The 27,487-nt window shown below is 47.4% G+C and overlaps 1 protein-coding gene and 1 pseudogene across 1 annotated transcript; both read right to left on the reverse strand.

Moving 5' to 3' along the window:
• Positions 1-244: 244 nt before the first annotated feature.
• On the reverse strand, positions 245-1,332 carry LOC125512960 (dehydration-responsive element-binding protein 1H-like). The gene has a single exon (XM_048678015.2). The coding sequence runs from the start codon at positions 1,240-1,242 to the stop codon at positions 502-504; it is 741 nt and encodes a 246-aa protein (XP_048533972.2). The 5' UTR covers positions 1,243-1,332; the 3' UTR covers positions 245-501.
• Positions 1,333-3,655: 2,323 nt separating this feature from the next.
• LOC125517012 (cinnamoyl-CoA reductase 1-like) lies at positions 3,656-27,487 on the reverse strand (annotated as a pseudogene).

Here is a 27,487-nt window from a genome sequence, read left to right on the forward strand (position 1 = left end):
AGAGGAAGAGGAGTAGAAATGTTTTCTAAATTTAGGCACTGTTTCCATATTCCACAGCAAATTTAATTAGATGTGCTCTAGTTATTGCATATCTAAGTGAGTGAATCAAGTATAAAGTGGGAAAAAAAGAAAAAAATATCCACACGAATCTCAACGTAAGACCAATGACATAAGATTTAGATGTGCAATACTTACATCACATCTAGATGTGCTTTAAGAAAACTGTTTAATAAAATATAACATATGATCAACAATATCTTATAATAGGCATATGTTTATGGAAAAAATAAATCTCAATGTTACAATTTCGTGAATATATCCATCTCTAAGAGGGCTACTGTGTTAGTTTAATGAGTCTAATGTAAAATTAGGGTGATGCATCGCATCAGTCCCACCAGGCCACCACTTGGTGGTTCTAGCTAAAGATATATAGCAAAGGGGCCGACAAGAAGGAATGAGACACTCGGAACGAAGAAGAGTCAAACATTGTCGATATAAGTCCTAGTAACTCCAGAGCGCGACATCAGCTCCGGCTCCGCCGTCGGCGCAGTCCCCATTGTCCCAGTACTGCCCGGTGGCCATGGTAGGCGGTGGCTCCATGAGCAGGCCCTGCGCAAGGTTCGCGTAGTAGTACGTGTCCGAGTCCGTCTCCCCAAACAGGCAGTCGAGGTCGAACATATCCATGCTTAATGCGCCTGGCTCTTCAAAATTGGCATCACCGGAGGTCTGCGCCGTCTCGGACGAGGGGACACTGCACGCCGCCGCCGACGGGATGTCCACGCTGGAGGCGACTTCCTCGACCGCCGCAGCGGCACCGGTGGCCTCCGGACGGCGCAGGAAGTCCGCGACGGCCTGGACGGCCGCGCGCCGGACATCAGAGAGGTTGGAGAAGGCGGGCGGCACCGAAAGCAGCCACGCGGAGTCCCGGAAGTTGAGGCACGCGGCGGAACGGCCGCGCAGCATGAGCATTGCGGCATCGTGCGCGCGCGCGGCCGCCTCGGCGGTGAAGTACGACCCGAGCCAGAGGCGCGTGCCGCGCTCCCCGGGGACGCGCACCTCGCAGACCCACCGGCCGGCGCTGCCACGGCGCCGCACGCCGCGGAACACGGGGTGCCGCGTCTCCCGGAACTTGGTGCGGCCCGCGGGGCGCTTCGGCGGCCACGGCCACGCCGTCCCCCCGTGCTCGGTCGTGGTCGTGGACGAGGAGGAGGGAGAGCTCGAGTGCTCGAGGCTCATGTCCATGGCTGCTGGCTGGCTGCCGGTCGATGGCTCGGTGGTGGTACTTCAGGAAAGCTCGAGTGCTTGAGGCTTGTGCAGTTGTGCTCGAGCGAGAGAGTGAGAGTGTTACTTAGTGTCGTGCTCGTGCGTGTGCGTATTTATGCGTGTAACAATAAGATGACAGCTGTTTCCTTAGCCGCGTTCCTGCGTCGCGTCCAGTCACTGTATGGCAAGCCGCGCTTTGGAAGCGCAGCATACGCTGCTTTGAGTGCACTCCAGCGGATAAGACGCGGCTTCGTATAGCTTCCTTGCTCGTAGGCGCGAGCTGAGTTCACGTGTTGTTAAGTCGCCACCTGAAATGATTATGTGAGGCATCGTGGCGCTTTCCTGAAGCGCGTTATGTTACCACGTGGGAAGCATGGCGCTTTCCTGCCAGGCGTTTGCCTGTTCGCTAAGTGAGTCCGTGAGTATGAAGAAGGTCACGGGTGACTCGCGAACCTAGCGACTGGCATATTGGTGGCAACCGGCGTTTAGTCAGGGGTTCCATGTACACGCATGTCAATATCTTTTTTTTTTTGCGGAAATGTCAGTATCTATTTAAAAATGAACGCATTTTCATCATTAGATTATTAGCACGAATCTCAGGGCAAATCTACTTTCACGTAGGCTTCTGGCATCCCTTATGGTCGAACTAACCGAACGACGACCGGCAGCCCACCCGGTCATCTCCGTGCTCACGGGATGTGGAGGCAAAGTGCTCCCTAAGAGCCACAATGGCTCATCGTATTTTCCTCACGCCCTTACACAATGCAAGGTGCCGTGAATTCACTAAAGGACTTTTGAGGGCGATCACCGAATCCGTATAAATGGAGATCTTTGTGGGCGGTTACCAAACCTGTACAAATTGCCCGGGGCAATCTCCACAACTTAATTGGAGGCTCTTGAAGATTGCCCAAAGCTTTACACCATAATGACTGAGCTCCGTGACAGCATCAACCATTTAGGGCACCCAAGCACCCAGGAGGAACAAATTGTAGGGTACCAAGCACCCAAGAGTTAAAAAGCTTCTCGAAATTTCACTTCCATGTATCACCGTGAAAAACTCAAACATATGCACCAAATTCAATGGCAAGAGCACACGGAATGCTCAAGTCATTCTCTCCAAATCCCACCACAACAAATAATGCTATGGCGATATATGAGAGAAAGAACAAAGGAGAAGAACACAAAAGAACGTCAAGATCTAAATTCAAATGGTTCCCCTCACTTAGAAGATATGGATTGATAAAAATGTAGATATAGATCTTCTCTCTCTTTTTTTCTTAAATAGACGCAAGAATCAAGGGAGAAACAGAGAGAAAGCAAACTACAATAGGTCAACAATGGTAGGGGAACCTTGCTCAGATTCATTGGGGCCATTGGGGAAGAAGACCCCCTTAAATAGGCTCCTATGAATCTAACCGTTACGCTGTAGAAAAACACTGGAGCAGTACAACCACTTGGATAAGTGGTACAACTGCTCCAGGCAGTAAAACCATGAGGTGGTGGCCTAGGCGGTACAATCGCTCATCACACCGGTTGCATCGTTTATTAAAACAACCGGAACTATGGTGCTCCCACCGCTCACTACCGCACCCCAAAACCCATAGGAATCACCCTCGAGCGGTAGTTGGGGCGGTACAAATGCCGCTACAACCGTCCCAAAAGCTTACAGGAGTGGCTGTAAGTTCCATTGCAGTACAAATGTTGGAACAACCGTCCCAGAACCATGCACACACCAGGCAAGCAGCCCAATCGCCAAAGCCGTTGACGGAACCGATAATATCCGTTGATGCCTGAGTGCCTCCAGTTTGTTAATCAAACTGTTGAGAAGAGACAATCTGTCTAAAATCCCACATTGAAGATGCTACGGCAATCTTACGCATCCGACACAAGTCTATGTCCATAATAAATCTGGATGTTATCTCAGGTCCCAGAAAATACATCGCCTTTGCTGCACCTTCATAACCGCAACTAGCCATCAATATCTTTGTCAAACATGACCCGAACATTCCTTATCGAAAACAATAACATGGCCACCCAAACGAAAATAAATTGGAAACGTAAAAAAAGAAGATGGGACATGATAGTCAAATATGGTACTTGTGTACACATTTTTCTCTATTGATCCCAAATTACGATATCATTCATTCTTTCTTTCTCTGGTGAAGAGGAATTTATTAATAATGGGTAAAAATACATTCATTACAAAATAAATAATGCCCCCTCCGTTCCAAAATATCATGGTTTTAGTTCTATTTACATGCCACACTTTGCTTTGCAGAAATACACAATTGATTTTATGAAGAAGTTCCAAAATCCTGACAGTATTTTCTTTTGTTGTTGCAGCCTTGCTCTTGTTGTTTTATCAGATGGGCTTGTCCCCTGTCTCACCCTGTTACAACTTACAAGTATGCGCCTTTTGTGCTATGGGAACAATGGGGAGAGGCAGGTAGCCCTTTTTCTGCAAACATGTCACTGTCTCGTACAAGCTTTGCCTCAGCGGAGCGAACTCCAACCCCAGCTCCCTCAGCCTCAGGTTTGAGAATGTAACACCCCATATGTAACCTGCCATATTTGTATTCCAACTCTTGCCATTTCCGGCACTAAGTTATGATATTTCCTCGTTGTCGGGTTTTTTTGTCTTCGTGTTGTTTTGCCTTTGTCATGCATCTCATATCATGTCATCATGTGCATCGCATTTGCATACGTGTTCGTCTCATGCGTCCGAGCTTTTTCCCTGTTGTCCGTTTTGCATTCCGGCGCTCCTATGTCCTCCGGTGCCTCCTTTTACCTCTTTTCGTGTGCGGGTGTTAAACGTTCTTGGATTGGATCGAGACTTGCAAAGCGGCCTTGGTTTACTACCGGCAGACCGCCTGTCAAGTTTCGTGCCATTTGAACTTCGTTTGATACTCCAACGGTTAACCGAGGGACCGTAAAAGCCTCGTATGTGTTGCAGCCCAACACCTCTCCAAAGTGGCCCAAAACCCACCTAAACCCCTTCCATCATCTCAGTCGTTCGATCACGATTGCGTGGCCTAAAACCGTGCTCAATTTGGAGCCTCCTAACTCCTTTTATGTATAAATAGGTCCTCCCATTCCAAATCCCGGGTCAATCCACCCCTGACCCTAACCCTAGCCCTGCTCCTCTCCGAGCGCCGGACGCGTCCGCCCGCCGCCGGACAACCTCGCCGCCGCCACTCACTGCCCGCCACGTGGCGCCCCGCCGGCCCGCCGCCGCCGAGGCCCGCGGGTTCCAGATCCGGCCCCGCGGCCTGAAGCCGTCCGCCGCCCGCGCCCGAGGTGCCGCCCGACCGCGCTCGCCGGCCCCGCCGCCTCCGCCGCGCGCCCTGCCGCCGGCCTCCGCATCCGGCCGGCCGCCGCACGTCGTCCCTCGTCGCCCTTCGCCACGACCGAGGCCCCTTCCTCGCCGCCGCGCCATCCCGGCCCCAGATCCGGCCGGCCCCGCCCGTTTCGGCCGGGCTCCTCCTCTCCGGTGAACCCCCGCGACGCTCCGGCCACCGCTGCTTCTTTTCTGGCGATTCTCGAAGAGCGTGCACGAACCCTAGATCTGGGAGAGAGGTTGACTTTTTCCTAAGTCCCCAGTATTTTTTGGGCATTTTCATCGCATCATATCTTTGCACCGGTGGCTCCGTTTTGGGCGTTTAGCATATCCAATTGTTCGTCTCGACGAGTACTTCATTTCATTCCATTGCACCATGTTCATTTGAGTACATCTTGATGCCCTAAATGCTGTTGCAAGAGTGATATGCAATGTTAGTTTCAATTTCTTATCAGCATTTGGACATTTGTCATTTTTGCCATGATTAATGTGTGCCTCCTATGAACTTGAGCCCTACATGAGTTTAGAAGTATGCCATGCCATCTTTACAGGGTGTATGACATGTATTTTTGCGATCTCTGTGGTGACTAGCACAAGCATGCAAAGTAGCTCTCGTAATGTTGCTGATTTCAGGGACTTAGAAATCGTCTAAGTCTTTTCCCTGATATTATTTTTATGCCATGTATTCTTGTTGCTACAGAGTGATCCATGAATCTTTTGAGCATGATCAGAAAGGACGTTTTGTAGATATTGTTGTACTCTATCCATCCATGTCTTTGTTTGCATTTATGGAGCACCCTAGCTTGACTCAATCGAGCTCTACTTTTGCTATAAAATGTTCCTGGCAGAATGTTTACGTGTTAAGCATTTTTGCCGAGGTTGTTGTAGTTGATCCATGCATGCTATGAGGTTGTTCTTGCCATTTTTAGCTTCTATGCCATGTTTACTTGCTGGGTGTATGCTTAGTTTGTCATGCAATGCCTTGTGGTGAGTGCATCGAGCTCGTAAACATGCCTACATAATATCTGTTTTGCCATGTTCCGGTTTTCTTCTAAGTCTGAATCTGTTAACGAAACTTGCTATGTTCACATGGTTGCCATTGTATTTTCTGATCCCTTTTGGCTTATGGTCAGTAAGGGACTTTTGTTGTATGCTTTGAGTAGCTTCATGCCATGCCTTGCTTTGCCATGATATGTTCCTGTAGCATGTTGTTATCTTGCTCTAAACACTGCTTCCTGATGTTAAATTCCTGGCTTGTTGTTAATTTCACTAAGTCTGTAACCTGATATCTTTTGCAATTTTGCCATGCTTGTTTGAACCTATTATTGAGTGAATTAGCCGTAGCTCAGTGTTCATCTTTTGTCAAGCATCTTGAGTGGATCACTGCCATGTGCTTTGTTGCTATGTTAGAGGGCAGTAGCTTGTTGTTCTTGATGCATTTAGATGGCCTCGTGTTGTTAATCGCAGATCGGTGCCATATTTGTTTTGCTTGCCATTTGCAAACCGTGCATCCGTTTCCGGTGATCTTCATATCGATTTCGACCGAAATCAACTCATCTTTCTAGTGGGACTCTTGGTTTTCCATGTTGAGGCCAGGTTCAATCTTTCCTTTCCGAAGCATGCATATGCATTGCATTTCACGTTCCGCATATCATGCCATGTTTTGCATCATGTTGCTTGTGCATTGCACGTGGTTGATTGTGGTTCCCTTTGTTTGTGTTCTTGCTTTGGGTAGAGCCGGGAGACGAGTACGTGAACGAGGAGCCCGTTGAGTATGCTTACGAGGATCAAGGTAACGTCAACTCGGAGAACTTTGTAGGCAAGATGACCATACCCTCGAAATCACTTCTATCATTGCTTGCTAGATACTCGCTCTTTTGCTATGCCTATGCTACGATACCTACCACTTGCTTATCATGCCTCCCATATTGCCATGTCAAGCCTCTAACCCACCTTGTCGTAGCAAACCGTTGTTTGGCTATGTTACCGCTTTGCTCAACCCCTCTTATAGCGTTGCTAGTTGCAGGTGAAGATTAGAGTTTGTTCCTTGTTGGAACATGTTTATTTTTGGGATATCATTATTATATCTTGTATTTTAATGCATCTATATACTTTGTTAAGGGTGGAAGGCTCGGCCTTATGCCTGGTGTTTTGTTCCACTCTTGCCGCCCTAGTTTCCGTCATACCGGTCTTATGTTCCTTTATTTTGCGTTCCTTACACGGTTGGGTTATAATGGGAACCCCTTGACAGTTCGCCTTGAATAAAACTCCTCCAACAATGCCCAACATTGGTTTTACCATTTGCCACCTAGCCTCTTTTCCCTTGGGTTCCGTGGACTCAAGGGTCATATTTATTTTAAACCCCCGGGCCAGTGCTCCTCTGAGTGTTGGTCCAACTTGTCAGCCGCCGGTGGCCACCAGGGGCAACTTTGGGCTGGCCTACCGGAAGTTTAGACAATCTGGTGTGCCCTGAGAACGAGATATGTGCAGCTCCTATCGGGATTTGTCGGCACATTCGGGTGGCTTTGCTGGTTTAGTTTTACAATTGTCGAGATATCTTGTAACTGGGATCCCGAGTCTGATCGGGTTGTCTTGGGAGAAGGAATATCCTTCGTTGACCGTGAGAGCTTGTGATGGGCTAAGTTGGGACACCCCTGCAGGGATTTGAACTTTTGAAAGCCGTGCCCGCGGTTATGGGCAGATGGGAATTTGTTAATGCCCGGTTGTAGAAAACCTAAATCTTAACTTAATTAAAATGAATCAACAGAGTGTGTGGCCGTGATGGTCTCTTTTGTTGGGGATCGTAGCAGAAATTTAAAATTTTCTACGCATCACCAAGATCAATCTATGGAGTAATCTAGCAACGAGGGGAAGGGGAGTGCATCTACATACCCTAGTAGATCGCTAAGCGGAAGCGTTGCAAGAACGCGGATGAAGGAGTCGTACTCGCAGCGATTCAGATCGCGATTGATTCCGATCTAAGCGCCGAACAACGGCGCTTCTGTGTTCAACACACGTGCAGCCCGGTGACGTTTCCCACGCCTTGATCCAGCAAGGGGAGAAGGAGAGGTTGGGGAAGACTTCGTCCAGCAGCAGCACGACGGCGTGGTGGTGGTGGAGGAGCGCGGAACTCCAGTAGGGCTTCGCCAAGCACTACGAGAGACGAGGAGGGAGAGAGGTAGGGCTGCGCCAAGAGGGAGATGATCTCATGTGTCTTGCAGCCCCCAATACCTCAAGTATATATAGGGGAAGGGAAGGGGCTGTGCCCCCATCTAGGGTTCCCTCCCTAGGGGTGGCGGCAGCCCCAAAACCCATCTAGGGTGGCGCCAATGGGGAGAGAGGGGGGCGCACCTAGGGTGGGCCTTAAGGCCCATCTGGACCTAGGGTTTGCCCCCTCCCACTCTCCCCTGCGCCTTGGGCCTTCGTGGGGGGCGCACCAGCCCACCTGGGGCTGGTCCCCTCCCACACTTGGCCCACGCAGCCTTCTAGGGCTGGTGGACCCCCGGTGGTCCCGGTACGTTACCGATAGCACCCGAAACCTTTCCGGTGAACAAAACGGGACTTCTCATATATAAATCTTTACCTCCGGACCATTCTGGAACTCCTCGTGACGTCCGGGATCTCATCCGGGACTCCGAACAACATTCGGTAACTGTGTACATACTTTCCATATAACCCTAGCGTCATCGAACCTTAAGTGTGTAGACCCTACGGGCTCAGGAGTCATGCAGACATGGCCGACACAACTCTCCTATCAATAACCAACAGTGGGATGTGGATACCCATGTTGGTTCCCACATGCTCCACGATGATCTCATCGGATGAACCACGATGTCAAGGATTCAATCAATCCCGTATACAATTCCCTTTGTCTATCGGTACGATACTTGCCCGAGGTTCGATCGTCGGTATCCCGATACCTTGTTCAATCTCGTTACCGGCAAGTCTCTTTACTCATTCCGTAACACATCATCCCGTGATCAACTCCTTGGTTACATTGTGCACATTATGATGATGTTCTACCGAGTGGGCCCAGAGATACCTCTCCGTTACACGGAGTGACAAATCCCAGTCTCGATTTGTGCCAACCCAACAGACACTTTCGGAGATACCCGTAGTGCACCTTTATAGCCACCCAGTTACGTTGTGACATTTGGCACACCCAAAGCACTCCTACGGTATCCAGGAGTTGCACATTCTCATGGTCTAAGGAAATGATACTTGACATTAGAAAAGCTTTAGCATACGAACTACACGATCTTGTGCTAGGCTTAGGATTGGGTCTTGTCCATCACATCATTCTCCTAATGATGTGATCTCGTTATCAATGACATCCAATGTCCATGGTCAGGAAACCGTAACCATCTATTGATCAACGAGCTAGTCAACTAGAGGCTTACTAGGGACATGGTGTTGTCTATGTATCCACACATGTATCTGAGTTTCCTATCAATACAATTCTAGAATGGATAATAAACGATTATCATGAACAATGAAATATAATAATAACTAATTTATTATTGCCTCTAGGGCATATTTCCAACAGTCTCCCACTTGCACTAGAGTCAATAATCTAGTTCACATCGCTATGTGATTAACACTGACAGGTCAAATCGCCATGTGACCAACATTCAAAGAGTTTACTAGAGTCAATAATCTAATTCACATCACTATGTGATTAACACTCAATGAGTTCTGGGTTTGATCATGTTATGCTTGTGAGAGAGGTTGTAGTCAACGGGTTTGCAATATTCAGATCCCTATGTATTTCGCAAGACTTTATGTCATATCGTAGATGCTGCTACCACGTTCCACTTGGAGCTATTCCAAATTGTTGCTCCATTATACGTATCCGGTATCTCTACTCAGAGCTATTCGGATAGGTGTTAATCTTGCATCGACGTAACTCTTTACGTCGAACTCTTTATCACCTCCATAACCGAGAAACATTTCCTTATTCCTCTAAGGATAATTTTGACCGCTATCTGGTGATCCACTCCTAGATCACCTTTGTACCCTCTTGCCAGACATATGACAAGGCACACATCTGGTGCGGTACTCAGCATGGCATACCGTATAGAGCCTATGACAAAAGCATAGGGGACGACCTTCGTCCTTCCTATTTCTTCTGCCGTGGTCAATCTTTGAGTCTTACTCAACTTCACACCTTACAACTCAGGTAAGAACCCCTTCTTTGACTGATCTATTTTGAACTCCTTTAAAAACATGTCAAGGTGTGCGTTTTTGAAAGTATCATCAGGCGTCTTGATCTATCTCTATAGATCTTGATGCCCAATATGTAAGCAGCTTTATCCAGGTCTTCCTTTGAAAATCACTCTTCAAACAACCATTTATGCTTTCTAGAAATTCTACATTATTTCGAATCAACAATATGTCATCCACATATACTTATCAGAAATGTTGTAGTGCTCCCACTTACTTTCTTGTAAATACAAGTTTCTAGCAAACATTATATAAACCTAAAAGCTTTGATCACTCCATCAAAGCATATATTCCGACTCCGAGATGCTCGCTCTAGTCCATAGATGGATCACTGGAGCCAGCATACCTTTTAGCATCCTTAGGATCGACAAAACTTTGATTGTATCACATACAACTCTTTCTTACGAAAAATGGTAAGAAAACTTGTTTTTGACATCCATCTGTCAGATTTCATAATCGAAAAATACAACTAATGCTAACATGATTCCGACGGACTTAAGCATCGCTACGGGTGAGGAATTCTCATCGTAGTCAACTCCTTAAACTTGTGAAAAGACTCTTTCCCACAAGTCGAGCTTCATAGACGGTAACATTACCGCCCATGTCCGTCTTCTTCTTAAAGATCCATTTATCTCAATGGCTTGCCGATCATCGGGCAAGTCCACCAAAGTCCATACTTTGTTCTGATACATGGATCCTATCTCGGATTTCATGGCTTCTAACCATTGGTCGGAATACGGGCCCACCATCGCTTCTCCATAGCTCATAGATTCATTGTTGTCTAACAACATGATATCTAAGACATGATTACCATACCACTCAGGAGTAGTACATATCCTTGTCGACCTACGAGGTTCGATAGCAACTTGATCCGAAGCTTCATGATCACTATCATTAACTTCCTATTCAACAGACGTAGGCGCCACAGAAAACATCTTTCTGTGTTGCATCACTCTCTGGTTCAAGTAAAGGTTCGACAACCTCATCAAGTTCTATCTACCTCCCACTTAATTCTTTCGAGAGAAAACTCCTTCTCGAGAAAGGACCCGTTCTTAGCGACAAACAATTTGCCCTCGGATCTGAGATAGAAGGTGTACCCAACTGTCACCTTTGGGTATTCTATGAAGATATGTTTGTCCGCTTTGGGTTTGAGCTTCTCCGGCTGAAGCTTTAGGCATCGCAGCCCCAAACATTAAGAAACGACAACTTTGGTTTCTTGCCAAACCAATGTTCATATGATGTCGACTAAACGGACTTATGGTGTCCTATCTAAAGTGAATGCAGCTGTCTCTAACGCATAACCTCAAACTGAAAACGGTAGATCGGTAAGAGACATCATAGATCGCACCATATCTCATAGGGTTCCATTACGACGTCCAGACACACCATTACCCTGTGGTGTTCCAGGTGGCTTTAACTGTGAAACAATTCCACAATGTCTTAAGTGATTGCCAAACTCATAACTCAGAAATTATCATCGATCAGATCGTAGGAATTTGATCTTCTTGTTATGATGGTTCTTAACTTCACTCTGAAATCGCTTGAACTTTTCAAATGTTTCAGACTTGTGCTTCATTAATTAAATATACCTATATCTACTCAAATCGTCAGTGAAGATGAGAAAATAGTGATATCCACCGCACGCTTCAATTCTCATTGGATCACACGCATCAGCATGTACGATTTCCAACAAGTCACTTGCCCATTTCATTGTACCTGAAAACGGGGTCTTAGTCATCCTGCCCATGAGGCATGGCTCGCATGTGTCAAGCGATTCAAAATCAAGTGACTCCAAACATCCATCAACATGGAGTTTCTTCATGCATCTTACGCCAATATGACCTAAGCGGCAGTGCCACAAGAAAGTGGTACTATCATTATTAATTCTACATCTTTTGGCATGAACATGCGTATTACCACGACCGAGATTCAATGAACCATTCACATAGGGTGCATGACCATGAAAGGTATTATTCATGTAAACAGAATAACCATTATTCTCTAACTTAAATGAATAACCGTATTGCAACGTACATGATCTAATCATATTCATGCTCAACATAGACACCTGATAACATTTATCTAGGTTCAATACTAATCCCGAAAGCAGATGGAGCGTGCGATGGTGATCTCATCAACTTTGGAAACACTTCCAACACACATCGTCACCTTGCCCTTAGTCAGTCTCCATTTAGTCCATAGCTTTTGCTTCAAGTCACCAATAATAGCAACTGAACCGGTATCCAATACCCAGGTGCTACCAGGAGTACTATTGAGGTACACATTAATAACACGTATATACTTTGTTGAAGTTGCCAGCCTTCTTATCTACCATGCATTTGGGGTAATTCCGCTACCAGTGACCGTTCCCCTTACAAAAGAAGCACTTAGTCTTGGGTTTGGGTTCAACCTTGGGTTCCTTCACTGGAGCGGCAACTGGTTTGCCATCCATGAAGTTTCCCTTCTAGCCCTTGCCCTTCTTGAAACTAGTGGTCTTGTTAAACCATAAACACTTGATGCTCCTTCTTGATTTCTACCTTTTGCGGTCTTAAGCACCGCGAACAGCTCCGGGATCAACTCCATCCCTTGCAAGTCATAGTTCATCACAACGATCTAGTAGCTTAGTGATAGTGGCTAGAGAACTCTATCAATCACTATCTTATCTGGAAGTTTAACTCCCACTTGATTTAAGTGATTGTAGCACCCAGACATTCTGAGCACAAGCTCACTAGCTGAGCTATTCTCCTCCATCTTGTTGGCAAAAGAACTTGTCAGAGGTCTCATACCTCTCAACACGGGCATGAGCCTGAAATCCCAATTTCAGCTCTTGGAACATCTCATATGTCTTATGGCGTTCAAAACGTCATTGGAATCCCGATTCTAAGCCATAAAGTATGGTGCACTAAACTATCAAGTAGTCATCAGGATGTGTCTGTCAGGTGTTCACAACATCCACAGACGACATTGTTGGGGTTTGCACATCAAGCGGTGCATCAAAGACGTAAGCCTTCTGTGTAGCAGTGAGGACACTCCTTGGACTATGGACCCAGTCCGCATCGTTGCTTACAATATCTTTCAACTTGGTCTTTCTCTAGGAACGTATTGAAACAGGGAGCTACAACGTGAGCTATTTATCTACAACATATTTGCAAAGACAATTTAGACTATGTTCATGATAATTAAGTTCATCTAATCAAATTATTTAATGAACTCCCACTCAGATAGACATCCCTCTAGTCATCTAAGTGAAACATGATCCGAGTCAACTAGGCCGTGTCCGATCATCACGTGAGACGAACTAGTCAACATCGGTGAACATCTTCATGTTGATCGTATCTTCTATACGACTCATGCTCGACCTTTCGGTCTTCCGTGTTCCGAGGCTATGTCTGTACATGCTAGGCTCGTCAAGTCAACCTAAGTGTATTGCGTGTGTAAATCTGGCTTACACCCGTTTTATTTGAACGTTAGAATCTATCACACCCGATCATCACGTGGTGCTTCGAAACAACGAACCTTCGCAACGGTGCAAAGTTAGGGGGAACACTTTCTTGAAATTATTGCGAGGGATCATCTTATTTAAGCTACCGTCGTTCTAAGCAAATAAGATGTAAAACATGATAAACATCACATGCAATCAAATAGTGACATGATATGGCCAATATCATTTTGCTCATTTTGATCTCCATCTTCGGGGCGCCATGATCATCATCGTCACCGGCATGAAACCATGATCTCCATCATCATGATCTCCATCATCGTGTCTTCATGAAGTCATCTCGTCAACTATTACTTCTACTACTATGGCTAATGGTTTAGCAATAAAGTAAAGTAATTACATGACGTTTAAGTTGACACGCAGGTCGTAAATAAATTAAGACAACTCCTATGGCTCCTGTCGATTCCTATTACAAGAACATGATCAATCTCATACATCACATATATCATTCATCACATCCTTTTGGCCATATCACATCACAAGGCATATGCTGCAAAAACAAGTTAGACGTCCTCTAATTGTTGTTGCAAATTTTTATGTGGCTGCTATAGGTTTCTAGCAAGAATGTTTCTTACCTACGCCAAAACCACAACGTGATATGCCAATTTCTATTTACCCTTCATAAGGACCCTTTTCATTGAATCCGATCCGGCTAAAGTGGGAGAGACAGACACCCGCTAGCCACCTTATGCAACTAGTGCATGTCAGTCGGTGGAACCTGTCTCACGTAAGAGTACGTGTAAGGTCGGTCCGGGCCGCTTCATCCCACGATGCCACCGAATCAAGATAAGACTAGTAACGGCAAGTATATTGACAAAATCGACGCCCACAACAACTTGTGCTCTACTCGTGCATAGAAACTACGCATAGACCTAGCTCATGATGCCACTGTTGGGGATCGTAGCAAAAATTTAAAATTTTCTACGCATCACCAATATCAATCTATGGAGTAATCTAGCAACGAGGGGAAGGGGAGTGCATCTACATACCCTAGTAGATCGCTAAGCGGAAGCGTTGCAAGAACGCGGATGAAGGAGTCGTACTCGCAGCAATTCAGATCACGGTTGATTCCGATCTAAGCGCCGAACAACGGCGCCTCCGCGTTCTACACACGTGCAGCCCGGTGATGTCTCCCACGCCTTGATCCAACAAGAGGGAGATGATCTCGTGTGTCTTGCAGCCCCCAATACCACAAGTATATATAGGGGAAGGGAAGAGGCTGCGCCCCCATCTAGGGTTCCCTCCCTAGGGGTGGCGGCAGCCGCAAAACCCATCTAGGGTGGCAGCCAAAGGGGGAGAGAGGGGGCGCACCTAGGGTGGGCCTTAAGGCCCATATCGACCTAGGGTTTGCCCCTCCCACTCTCCCTTGCGCCTTGGGCCTTGGTGGGGGGCGCACCAGCCCACCTGGGGCGGGTCCCCTCCCACACTTGGCCCACGCAGCCTTCTAGGGCTGGTGGCCCCACCTGGTGGACCCCCGGGACCATCCCGGTGGTCCCTGTACGTTACCGATAGCACCCGAAACCTTTCCGGTGACCAAAACGGGACTTCTCATATATAAATCTTTACCTCCGGACCATTACGGAACTCCTCATGATGTCCGGGATCTCATCCGGGACTCCGAACAACATTCGGTAACCGTGTACATACTTTCCATATAACCCTAGCGTCATCGAACCTTAAGTGTGTACACCCTACGGGCTCGGGAGTCATGCAGACATGGCCGAGACAACTCTCCTGTCAATAACCAACAGCGGGATCTGGATACCCATGTTGGTTCCCACATGCTCCACGATGATCTCATCGGATGAACCACGATGTCAAGGATTCAATCAATCCCGTATGCAATTCCCTTTGTCTATCGGTACGATACTTGCCCGAGATTCGATCGTTGGTATCCCGATACCTTGTTCAATATCGTTACCGGCAAGTCTCTTTACTCGTTCCGTAACACATCATCCCATGATCAACTCCTTGGTCACATGGTGCACATTATGATGATGTCCTACCGAGTGGGCAAAGAGATACCTCTCCGTTACACGGAGTGACAAATCCCAGTCTCGATTTGTGCCAACCCAACAGACACTTTCGGAGATACCCGTAGTGCACCTTTATAGCCACCCAGTTATGTTGTGACGTTTGGCACACCCAAAGCACTTCTACGGTATCCGGGAGTTGCACAATCTCATGGTCTAAGGAAATGATACTTGACATTAGAAAAGCTTTAGCATACGAACTACACGATCTTGTGCTAGGCTTAGGATTGGGTCTTGTCCATCACATCATTCTCCTAATGATGTGATCCCGTTATCAACGACATCCAATGTCCATGGTCAGGAAACCGTAACCATCTATTGATCAACGAGCTAGTCGACTAGAGGCTTACTAGGGACATGGTGTTGTCTATGTATCCACACATGTATCCGAGTTTCCTATCAATACAATTCTAGCATGATAATAAACGATTATCATGAACAATGAAATATAATAATAACTAATTTATTATTGCCTCTAGGGCATATTTCCAACATCTTTTCGGCAGAGTCCGGGAAGAGAGCACGGTCTCGAGTTTATGCTTGAACGTAGGTTGTTCTAGGATCACTTCTTGGTCATAGTTTCTCAACCGTGCCTTGCCTTCTCTTCTCGCTCTCATTTTCATATGTTAGCCACCATATATGCTAGTGCTTGCTGCAGCTCCACATCATACCTTCCCTACCTATAAGCTTAAATAGTCTTGATCGGGAGGATGTGAGAGTGCTGAGTCCCCGTGACTCACAGTTTACTTCCACAACCAGATGCAGGGACCAATGATACCACTCCAGGAGATTCGACTGAGCTCAAGTGGGAGTTCGATGAGGACTCAGGACAATACTACGTTTCCTTTCCAAACGATCAGTAGTGGAGCCCAGTTGGGGCGATCGGGGTCATTATGCATTTGGGGTTGTCTTTATTTTGGTTCCGTAGTCGGACCTTGATTGTATCTGGATGAATGTAATGATATTTATGCTATTGTGTGACTTGGCGAGTGTAAGCCAACTATGTAACTCTTTTCCTTATTTATTACATGGGTTGTGTGAAGATTACCCCACTTGCGACATTGCTTACAATGCGGTTATGCCTCTAGGTCGTGCTTCGACACGTGGGAGATATAGCCGCATCGTGGGCGTTACAAGTTGGTATCAGAGCCTTCCCCGACTTAGGAGCCCCCCTGCTTGATCGAACCGCTGGCGTTGTTGAGTCTAGAAAAATGTTTTGAGTCATTTAGGATTTTATATATCGGAGAGTAGGATTCTTTTTACTCCTCAGTCCCTTCATTGCTCTGGTGAGGCATCCTGACGTAGAGTTTTGACTCCTCTCTTCTCAAAATTCACTAAATTTTTTTAGGATCATGCGGGTATTTTGGAATCGTTCCGATGGTTTTGTGACGAGAACATTGTTCTTAGTGCCTCCTAACATTTAGGGGTTGTGGCAGTGTCCCGGGGAGTTGATCTCCAAGGTGTTGTCGTCACAATTTTATCGTTGCAGTTCTGGAATACCTGAGTTTCGCCGACATCGAAAATCTCTTTTATGCAGTTGTTGGTGAGATAACCTCGACGCCACCCAGTACTGGGGCGGGAGTTCGGGAGTATTGCCATAACTCGTATAACGGATGCTTTTCGAAGGTTGAGGTAAATGATTTCCGAAGGTTTCTTGGTTATGTGTTGAAGGATGGATACAGCTGGATGTAGGATTTGCTAGCTTTGGGTGAGATATTATGCTTCCCCTGTATCCCCAACACCTGATTGCATAACCGGAAAGGTTCGGGAGTTTCATAGGTGGGAATTCATGTAGCTCTAGTATTTCTTCCGCGAATATTTGGTTTGTGATTGGGTAATCCTCAGCAAGTATTTTTCTTGTCCGTACCTTGTTGTTTTATTCTTCTACCTCTACCTAAGTGGCTTCTCAATTTATGAAAGTGTGACCATTTAATTCGGAATTCATTCGTTCGTTTTATTCGGATGTTAAGACTATATGTTGCAATTTCGATCCATTTGATTCATCTTGAATATATGTCTGTCAAGATGCTAACGGATGTCACCCTCTTCAGGATGGCTCCTCCAACGCGTCAGAATCCTGATCCGCCACCACCACCTCCACCTCCGGAGGCATGGCAAGCTGTGATGGCCGCTACCAATGTCAACACGCAGATGCTTATGCAACTCTTGCAAGAGCACAACCAAGGAAACCAAGGCCATGGCAACTTTCAGAATCAGTTTGCTACACTCAACCAGTTCCTCACAAACCAGCCAAAGACCTTCAGTAACTGTGTCGAGGCAATAGACGCTAATGATTGGCTCGTGGATATCTACAAGCATTTCGAGTGCAGCAACGTCAGGCCTGAGGACTTTGTCAAGTTTGCTTCGTTCCAACTCAAAGACCAAGCTGCTGAGTGGTATCAGCAATACAAAGATTCCAGAGGAGGTCATGTGATTACCTGGGATGCATTCCGTCAAGACTTCAAAGCTCACCACATTCCTCAGAGTGTTGTTGAGAGCAAGCGTGAGGAGTTCCGCAATCTGAAGCAAGGCAGCTTGTCTGTTTACGAGTACAACAACATGTTGCATAAGCTCGCTCGTTTCTCTAAGCAAGACGTCCCTGATGAGAAGTGCATGATTTATCAGTTCAGAGGTGGCCTCAGAGAAGATCTCCAACTAGCTCTCGTGCTTTTTGAGCCGAAGAAGTACGATGAGTTTTACAACATGGCACTGAAACAAGAGACTGCTCAGCTCAAGTGCGATGCTTCGAAGAAGCGAGTCAGGGATGCAACTCCTCCTTCCTCAACTCAAGTGGCAACTAAGCAGCAAAAGTATTGGTTGCCTCCTCCTTCGTTCCGTCAGCCTTATCAGAAGAAGAGCAAAGGTGGCAATGGATCTTCCCACCCACCCAACCCAGGCTTTCAGAACAAGACTTCGTCTCATGCTCCAAGATCAAGTGCTCCGTATCACCGTCCGCTCTCGGAGGTTACGTGCAACAAGTGTCATCAGAAGGGTCACTATGCCAACAAATGCTTCAATCAGAGGCGTCTTCCTCCTCCTCCTGTGAGATCTGCCAGCAACGCAGTGGTCAAGCATACTCCCAAGTTTGCAAAGGTCAACATGATGAACGCAGCTCAGGCAGAGGACTCGTCAGATGTGATAATGGGTAACCTTCCTGTTAACGATATTCCTGCAAAAGTTCTTTTTGACACTGGTGCATCGCATTGTTTCATCTCAAGACCATTTGCAACTAAGCATGAGTTGGCTTTCCAAGATTTGCATAGACCATTAGCAGTTGTCTCACCGGGTAAATGCTTGCACACAAGCTACGTGGTTCCGGATGTTTCTATCACGTTGGGCGACTATAAGTTTCTGTCTTCTCCAATGGTCCTTGGTAACTTGGATATTGATCTTATTCTCGGAATGGACTGGCTTTCTAAGCACAAGGCTCAGCTTGATTGTGCTGCCAGGCAGATTCAATTGACACATTCGTCTGAGGATGTAATCGTCTTTGCTGCGCGTGATGATACCATTCGACTGTTTTCTCTCAACGAGAAGGGTGAGCTGGATGCCATATCTCAGATTCCAGTCATTTGCGAATATCAAGACGTCTTTCCAGAAGAGCTTCCAGGAATGCCTTCTCACCGGCCAGTTGAATTCGTCATCAATCTTGAGCCTGGCACGGAACCTGTTTGCAAACGTCCATACAAGCTTGGACCTGAAGAGTTGAAGGAGCTGAAGAAACAACTCGATATTTAAGAGTGTATGGTTCTCATCCGACCAAGTTCTTCTCCATGGGGTTGTGGTGTTCTTTTTGTCATGAAGGATGGAATGGACCGACTCTGTGTCGACTACCGTCCATTGAACAAGAAGACCATAAAGAACAAGTACCCACTTCCCAACATCAATGAGCTTTTCGAACAACTCAAAGGTGCTCAAGTATTCTCCAAGCTTGATCTCCGTATGGACTATCATCAGATTCGCATTCGTGAAGAAGATATCCCCAAGACAGCGTTCAGACCAAGCTATGGTTCATATGAATACACTGTCATGTCTTTCGGTCTTGTCAACGCTCCTCCAACTTTCTCTTGCATGATGAACTTCATCTTCAATGCCTACACAAATGACTTCGTCTTGGTCTACCTCGATGACATTCTGGTCTTTTCCAAGAACAAGGAGGATCATGCCAAGCACTTGAGATTGGTTCTGGACAAACTCAGAGAACATCAGTTCTATGCGAAGTTTTCAAAGTGTTAGTTTTGGCTCGATGAGGTTCTCTACCTTGGGCATATCATCTCTGCCAAGGGCATAGCTGTTAATCCTGAGAAGGTGTCTGCAATTGTGAATTGGGAACCACTTCAGAATGTGAAGCAACTCCGCAGCTTCCTTGGGCTCGCAAGCTATTATCGAAGGTTCATTGAGAACTTCTCAAAGATCGCGAAGCCTCTTTCCAACCTCCTCCATAAGCATGTGAAGTATGTCTGGTCGCCTGAATGTGACATCGCTTTCAACACCCTGAAAGAGAAGTTAGTCACTGCTCCAGTTCTGACTCCTCCTGATGAATCCAAACCATTCGAGGTTTTCTGTGATGCTTCCCTTCAAGGTCTCGGTGCAGTGTTGATGCAAGAGAAGAAAGTTGTGGCCTATACCTCTCGCCAGTTGAAGCCCAACGAAAAGAACTACCCCACTCATGACCTCGAGTTGGCATCAGTTGTCCATGCTCTTTTAACATGGAGACATCTCTTGTTGGGAAGGAAAGTGGACATCTTCACTGATCATAAGTGTCTCAAGTACATCTTCACTCAGCCAAACCTCAACCTCAGGCAGACTCGTTGGGTCGAAATGATTCAAGAGTATAATCCGAGTATCGAATATACTCCAGGCAAGGCCAATGTAATTGCTGACGCATTGAGTAGGAAGGCTTACTGCAATAGTTTGATTCTCAAGCCCTACCAACCAGAGCTTTGTGAAGCTTTCCGCAAACTCAATCTCCAAGTTGTTCCTCAAGGATTCCTTGCCAACCTCCAAGTCTCTCCTACTTTGGAAGATCAGATTCGTGAGGCTCAACTTCTTGATGCTATGGTGAAGAAGGTGAAGATTGGGATTGCCAAGAGTCAACCCAAGTATAAGTGCTATCGTCTTGATGACAAGGATACTCTATTCTTCGAGGATCGCATTGTTGTTCCTAAGGGTGACCTTCGTAAAGTCATTATGAATGAGGCTCACAATTCACTCCTCTCTATTCACTCTGGAAGTACAAAGATGTACCAGGACCTCAAGCAGTCTTATTGGTGGACTCGAATGAAGCGCGAGATTGCTCAGTTCGTGAATAAATGTGATGTCTGCAGAAGAGTGAAGGCAGAACACCAACGACCAGCTGGTCTCCTCCAACCTCTTGCCATTCTGAAATGGAAGTTTGACCACATTGAGATGGACTTCGTGACTGGATTTCCAAAGTCCAAGCGTGGCAATGATGCTATCTTTGTTGTCATCCACAAGCTCACTAAAGTGGCTCATTTTCTTCCTATCAAAGAATCTATCACATCAGCTCAGTTGGCAGAGCTATATACCTCCAGGATTGTCTCTCTGCATGGCATTCCGCAGTTGATATCTTCAGATCATGGTAGCATCTTCACCTCAAAGTTTTGGGATTCTTTTCAGAAGGCCATGGGCACCAACATTCGCTTCAACACAACTTTTCATCCTCAAACCAGTGGCCAAGTCGAGCGAGTCAATCAAATTCTTGAAGATATGCTCAGGGCTTGTGTCATCTCTTTCGGTATGAAGTGGGAAGATTGTCTTCCATATGCCGAGTTCTCCTACAACAACAGCTTCCAAGCGAGTTCGGGCAAGGCCTCATTCGAGATTCTCTATGGCAGGAAGTGCCGTACTCCTCTTAACTGGTCAGAGACTGGTGAACGCCAACTTCTTGGAAATGACTTGATCACAGAGGCTGAAGAAATGTGCAAAGTCATTCGTGAAAATCTCAAAGCCGTGCAATCGCGCCAGAAGAGTTACTATGACAGCAAACATCGTGACCTGGCTTTCGAGATCGGAGACCATGTCTACCTCCGCATCTCTCCAATGAAAGGTACTCGTCGCTTCGGTATCAAAGGGAAGCTTGCCCCTAGATAGGTGGGTCCTTTCAAGATCATTGGCAAAAGAGGCGATCTCGCATATCAACTTGAGCTTCCATCCAACCTTGCAAATGTGCACGACGTGTTTCACGTGTCTCAACTCCGGAAGTGTTTTCAAGACTCCTGACCGCACCATCAACTTCGAAGAGATTGATCTCCAAGAAGACATGTCTTATCATGAGCACACCGTTGCCATTCTTGAAGAAACTGAGTGCAAGACTCGCAACAAGTCTATCAAATTCCTGAAAGTCAAGTTGTCACATCATTCCGACTGTGAAGCCACCTGGGAACGCGAGGACCACCTCCGTTTCGAGTACCCAGAGTTTTTTCAGTCCTAGATCTCGGGACGAGATCCTTTCGTAGTGGTGGAGTGTTGTAACACCCCATATGTAACCTGCCATATTTATATTCCAACTCTTGCCATTTCCAACACTAAGTTATGATATTTCCTCGTTGTCGGGTTTTTTTGTCTTCGTTTTGTTTTGCTTTTGTCATGCATCTCATGTCATGTCATCATGTGCATCGCATTTGCATACGTGTTCGTCTCATGCATCCGAGCTTTTTCCCCGTTGTCCGTTTTGCATTCCGGCGCTCCTATGTCCTCCGGTGCCCCCTTTTACCTCTTTTCATGTACGGGTGTTAAACGTTCTCTGATTGGACTGAGACTTGCCAAGCTGCCTTGGTTTACTACCGGTAGACCGCCTGTCAAGTTTCGTGCCATTTGGACTTCGTTTGATACCCCAACGGTTAACCGAGGGACCGTAAAGGCCTCGTGTGTGTTGCAGCCCAACACCTCTCCAAAGTGGAACAAAACCCACCTAAACCCCTTCCATCATCTCAGTCGTTCGATCACGATCGCGTGGCCAAAAACCGTGCTCAATTTGGAGCCTCCTAGCTCCTTCTATGTATAAACAGGTCCTCCCATTCCAAATCCCGGGTCAATCCACCCCTAACCCTAGCCCTGCTCCTCTCCGTGCGTCGGACGCGTCCGCCCGCCGCCGGACAACCTCGCCGCCGCCACTCACCGCCCGCCACGTGGCGCCCTGCCGACCAGCCACCGTCGAGGCCCGTGGGACCCAGATCCGGCCCCTGCGGCCCGAAGCCGTCTGCCGCCCGCGCCCGAGGCGCCACCCGACCGCGCTCGCCGGCCCCGCCGCCTCCGCCGCGTGCCCTGCCGCCGACCTCCGCATCCGGCAGGCCGCCGCGCGCCGCACCTCATCGCCCTTCGCCGCGCGCCGCACCTCATCGCCCTTCGCCGCGCCTGGGCCCCCTTCCTCGCCACCGCGCCTTCCCAGCCCCAGATCCGGCCGGCCCCGCCCGTTCTGGCCAGCCTCCTCCTCTCCGGCGAACCCACGCGACGCTCCGGCCACCGCTGCTTCTTTTCCGGCGATTCTCAAAGAGCGTGCACGAACCCTAGATCTGGGAGAGAGGTTGACTTTTTCCCAAGTCCCCAGTATTTTTTGGGCATTTTCATCGCATCATATCTTTGCACCGGTGGCTCCGTTTTGGGCGTGTAGCATATCGAATTGTTCGTCTCGACGAGTACTTCATTTCATTCCATTGCACCATGTTCATTTGAGTTCATCTTGATGCCCTAAATGGTGTTGCAAGAGTGCTATGTAATGTTAGTTTCAGTTTCTTATCAGCATTTGGACATTTGTCATTTTTGCCATGATTAATGTGTGCCTCCTATGAACTTGAGCCCTACATGAGTTTTGAAGTATGCCATGCCATCTTTACAGGGGTGTATGCCATGTATTTTTGTGATCTCTGTGGTGACTAGCACAAGCATGCAAAGTAGCTCTCGTAATGTTGCTGATTTCAGGGACTTAGAAATCGTCTAAGTCTTTTTCTTGATATTATTTTTATGCCATGTATTCTTGTTGCTACAGAGTGATCCATGCCTCTTTTGAGCATGATCAGAAAGGACGCTTTGTAGATATTGTTGTGCTCTATCCATCCATGTCTTTGTTTGCATTTATGGAGCACCCTAGCTTGACTCAATCGAGCTCTACTTTTGCTATAAAATGTTCCTGGCAGAATGTTTACGTGTTAAGAATTTTTGCCAAGGTTGTTGTAGTTGATCCATGCATGTTATGAGGATGTTCTTGCCATGTTTAGCTTCTATGCCATGTTTACTTGCTGGGTGTATGCTTAGTTTGTCATGCAATGCCTTGTGGTGAGTGCATCGAGCTCGTAAACATGCCTACTTAATATCTGTTTTGCCATGTTCCAGTTTTCTTCTAAGTCTGAATCTGTTAACGAAACTTGCTATGTTCACATGGTTGCCATTGTATTTTCTGATCCCTTTTGGCTTATGGTCAGGAAGGGATTTTTGTTGTATGCTTTGAGTAGCATCATGCCATGCCTTGATTTGCTATGATATGTTCATGTAGCATGTTGTTATCTTACTCTAAACATTGCTTCCTGATGTTAAATTCCTGGCTTGTTGTTAATTTCACTAAGTCTGTAACCTGATATCTTTTGCACTTTTGCCATGCTTATTTGAACCTATTATTGAGTGAATTAGCCGTAGCTCAGTGTTCATCTTTCGTCAAGCATCTTGAGTGGATCCCTGCCATGTGATTTGTTGCTATGTTAGAGGGCAGTAGTTTGTTGTTCTTGATGCATTTAGATGGCCTCGTGCTGTTAATCGCATACCGGTGTCATATTTGTTTTGCTTGTCATTAGCAAACCGTGCATCCGTTTCTGGTGATCTTCATATCGATTTCGACCGAAATCAACTCATCTTTCTAGTGGCACTCTTGGTTTTACAAGTTGAGGTCAGGTTCAATCTTTCCTTTCTGAAGCATGCATATGCATTGCATTTCACATTCCGCATATCATGCCATGTTTTGCATCATGTTGCTTGTGCATTGCACGTGGTTGATTGTGGTTCCCTTTGTTTGTGTTCTTGCTTTGGGTAGAGCCGGGAGACGAGTACGTGAACGAGGAGCCCGTTGAGTACGCTTACGAGGATCAAGGTAACGTCAACTCGGAGAACTTTGTAGGCAAGATGACCATACCCTCGAAATCACTTCTATCTTTGCTTGCTAGATACTCGCTCTTTTGCTATGCCTATGCTACGATACCTACCACTTGCTTATCATGCCTCCCATATTGCCATGTCAAGCCTCTAACCCACCTTGTCCTAGCAAACCGTTGTTTGGCTATGTTACCGCTTTGCTCAGCCCCTCTTATAACGTTGCTAGTTGCAGGTGAAGATTAGAGTTTGTTCCTTGTTGGAACATGTTTATTGTTGGGATATCATTATTATATCTTGTCTATTTTAATGCATCTATATACTTGGTTAAGGGTGGAAGGCTCGGCCTTATGCCTGGTGTTTTGTTCCACTCTTGCCGCCCTAGTTTTTGTCATACCGGTGTTATGTTTCTTGATTTTGCGTTCCTTACACGGTTGGGTTATATTGGGAACCCCTTGACAGTTCGCCTTGAATAAAACTCCTCCAACAATGCCCAACATTGGTTTTACCATTTGCCAACTAGCCTCTTTTCCCTTGGGTTCCGCGGACTCAAGGGTCATCTTTATTTTAAACCCCCGGGCCAGTGCTCCTCTAAGTGTTGGTCCAACTTGTCAGCCGCCGGTGGCCACCAGGGGCACATTCGGGTGGCTTTGCTGGTTTAGTTTTACAATTGTCGAGATATCTTGTAACTGGGATCCCGAGTCTGATCGGGTTGTCTTGGGAGAAGGAATATCCTTCGTTGACCGTGAGAGCTTGTGATGGGCTAAGTTGGGACACCCCTGCAGGGATTTGAACTTTCGAAAGCCGTGCCCGCGGTTATGGACAGATGGGAATTTGTTAATGTCCGGTTGTAGAAAACCTGAATCTTAACTTAATTAAAATGAATCAACAGAGTGTGTGGCCGTGATGGTCTCTTTTCGGCGGAGTCCGGGAAGAGAACACGGTCTCAAGTTTATGATTGAACGTAGGTTGTTCTAGGATCACTTATTGGTCATAGTTTCTCGAGCGTGCCTTGCCTTCTCTTCTTGCTCTCATTTGCGTATGTTAGCCATCATATATGCTAGTGCTTGCTGCAGCTCCACCTCATACCTTTCTCTACCTATAAGCTTAAATAGTCTTGATCGCGAGGGTGTGAGATTGCTGAGTCCCCGTGACTCACAGTTTACTTCCACAACCAGATGCAGGGGCCGATGATACCGCTCCAGGAGATTCGACTGAGTTCAAGTGGGAGTTCGATGAGGACTCAGGACGATACTACGTTTTCATTCCAGGCGATCAGTAGTGAAGCGCAGTTGAGGCGATCGGGGTCATTATGCATTTGGAGTTGTCTTTAGTTTGGTTCCGTAGTCCGACCTTGATTGTATCTGGATGAATGTAATGATATTTATGCTATTGTGTGACGTGACGAGTGTAAGCCAACTATGTAGCTCTTTTTCTTATTTATTACATGGGTTGTGCGAAGATTACCCCACTTACGGCATTACTTACAATGGTGTTATGCCTCTAAGTCATGCTTCGACACGTGGAACATATAGCCGCATCATGGGCGTTACAATGAACTTGTACGGATTTGCCATGGGCTTGCCGTCATCGTCGCACCTGCTGCGCCAACGAATTCCACGGTGAGCAAGCAAGCAACGCCCAAAATCGAATCAAGCACGTTCAAATAAGATCGATCGTATTGCGCTCGTACTTATTCAAATAAGATCGGTCATATTGCGCTCGTACTTACTTGGCGGTTATGTGGTACTGCAGGAAGAGGTCGCCGAGGAGCTGGAGGAAGTGCGCACGGTACAGCACGGCGCCGATGCAGAGGTCGGCCGTGTGCATCGGGGGTGCTCGTAGACAAGGACATGGGCCCCGGCGATGTCACGGACGTCGGTGTAGGCAGCGACGGCGTTAGGGTAGGTGGGTTTGGCGCCGGTAAGGTAGCAAGCGACGTGGCTGCTGCTGAAGTTGAGCGCCTGCTGAAGCATGGGGCCCATGGTCATAGACGGCACCACCACTGCCAGCTCTAGGCCCCTCTTGGCCGCCTCCTCCGTCGCCGTTATCTCCGCCATCATCTTGGCGCAGCAGTACAGGTTCTGCAGTGCACACGAGGGCTGTTAGTGGGCTCAGCGACCGGCGAGAAAGATCGGGTGCGATGGAGTTTCTTACCCCTGTGTTTTTGCTGTACTCGTAGTCGCTCCAGCACGTCTCGTCGAGCACGGCGTCCGGGCCGCGGTTGGGGTCCATGTGCACGGCGCCGTAGGACGAAGTGAACACCACACGGTGCACGACAGCGTCCGCTGCAGCTCTGATCACGTTTCTGGTTGCCTCAACGGCGACCGGCACGAGGTCCTGCAAAAACCGACAGCACATGTAACAAGTAAGTACCCGGCCCTTGCTGAAACTAAAAGAAGTGACCAGAGCAAAGTCTGTACTGATGGGTCGTTGGAGACATGCGAGGCGATGTGAAAGACGCCGTCGCAGCCACGGAAGGCGGCGTGAAGGCCGTCGTAGTCGAGGACGTCGGCGCGGAAAAAGGTAAGCCTCTCCTCGGCGCCCTCCAGAGCCAGCAGGTGCGCGTTCTTGCGGCCAGCTTCACAAACCAATGCAAACGCGCGCGCCATTAAATAAGCTGGTCAAAAACCACAACACTCGGCGAGATCATGGATGGTGTGTTAACTGTTGCTTACCAGGATCTCGGGCGGTTCCCCTGACGCGGTAGCCACGGAGGAGGAGCTCCTTCACGACCCAGGAGCCGATGAAGCCTCCGCCCCCCGTGACGCAGACCAGCTCCTGCTCCGGCTGCCTCTGCTTCAACTCGCCATTGTCGCTAGCGTTGGCAATCGACGGCATGGCGGATTGGTGGCCGGTGAGCACGGTGGTCAGCCGATGTGTGGATGCAACCTTGCTTCTCAACAAACTACACGGGCTAGCAGTACCAGTTTGCGCTTGCTTAAGCTGCTGTTGATCAGTGGGTTGAGCTTGTGTGAATATTTAGCGGCGCGACCGGATGGGTGGGTTTGGGGCTCAGCCGACATCGGAGCA

The sequence above is a fragment of the Triticum urartu genome, chromosome 6A (genome assembly GCF_056163025.1).
Source record: "Triticum urartu cultivar PI428250 chromosome 6A, HENAU_Tu73, whole genome shotgun sequence".
NCBI lineage: Eukaryota > Viridiplantae > Streptophyta > Magnoliopsida > Poales > Poaceae > Triticum > Triticum urartu.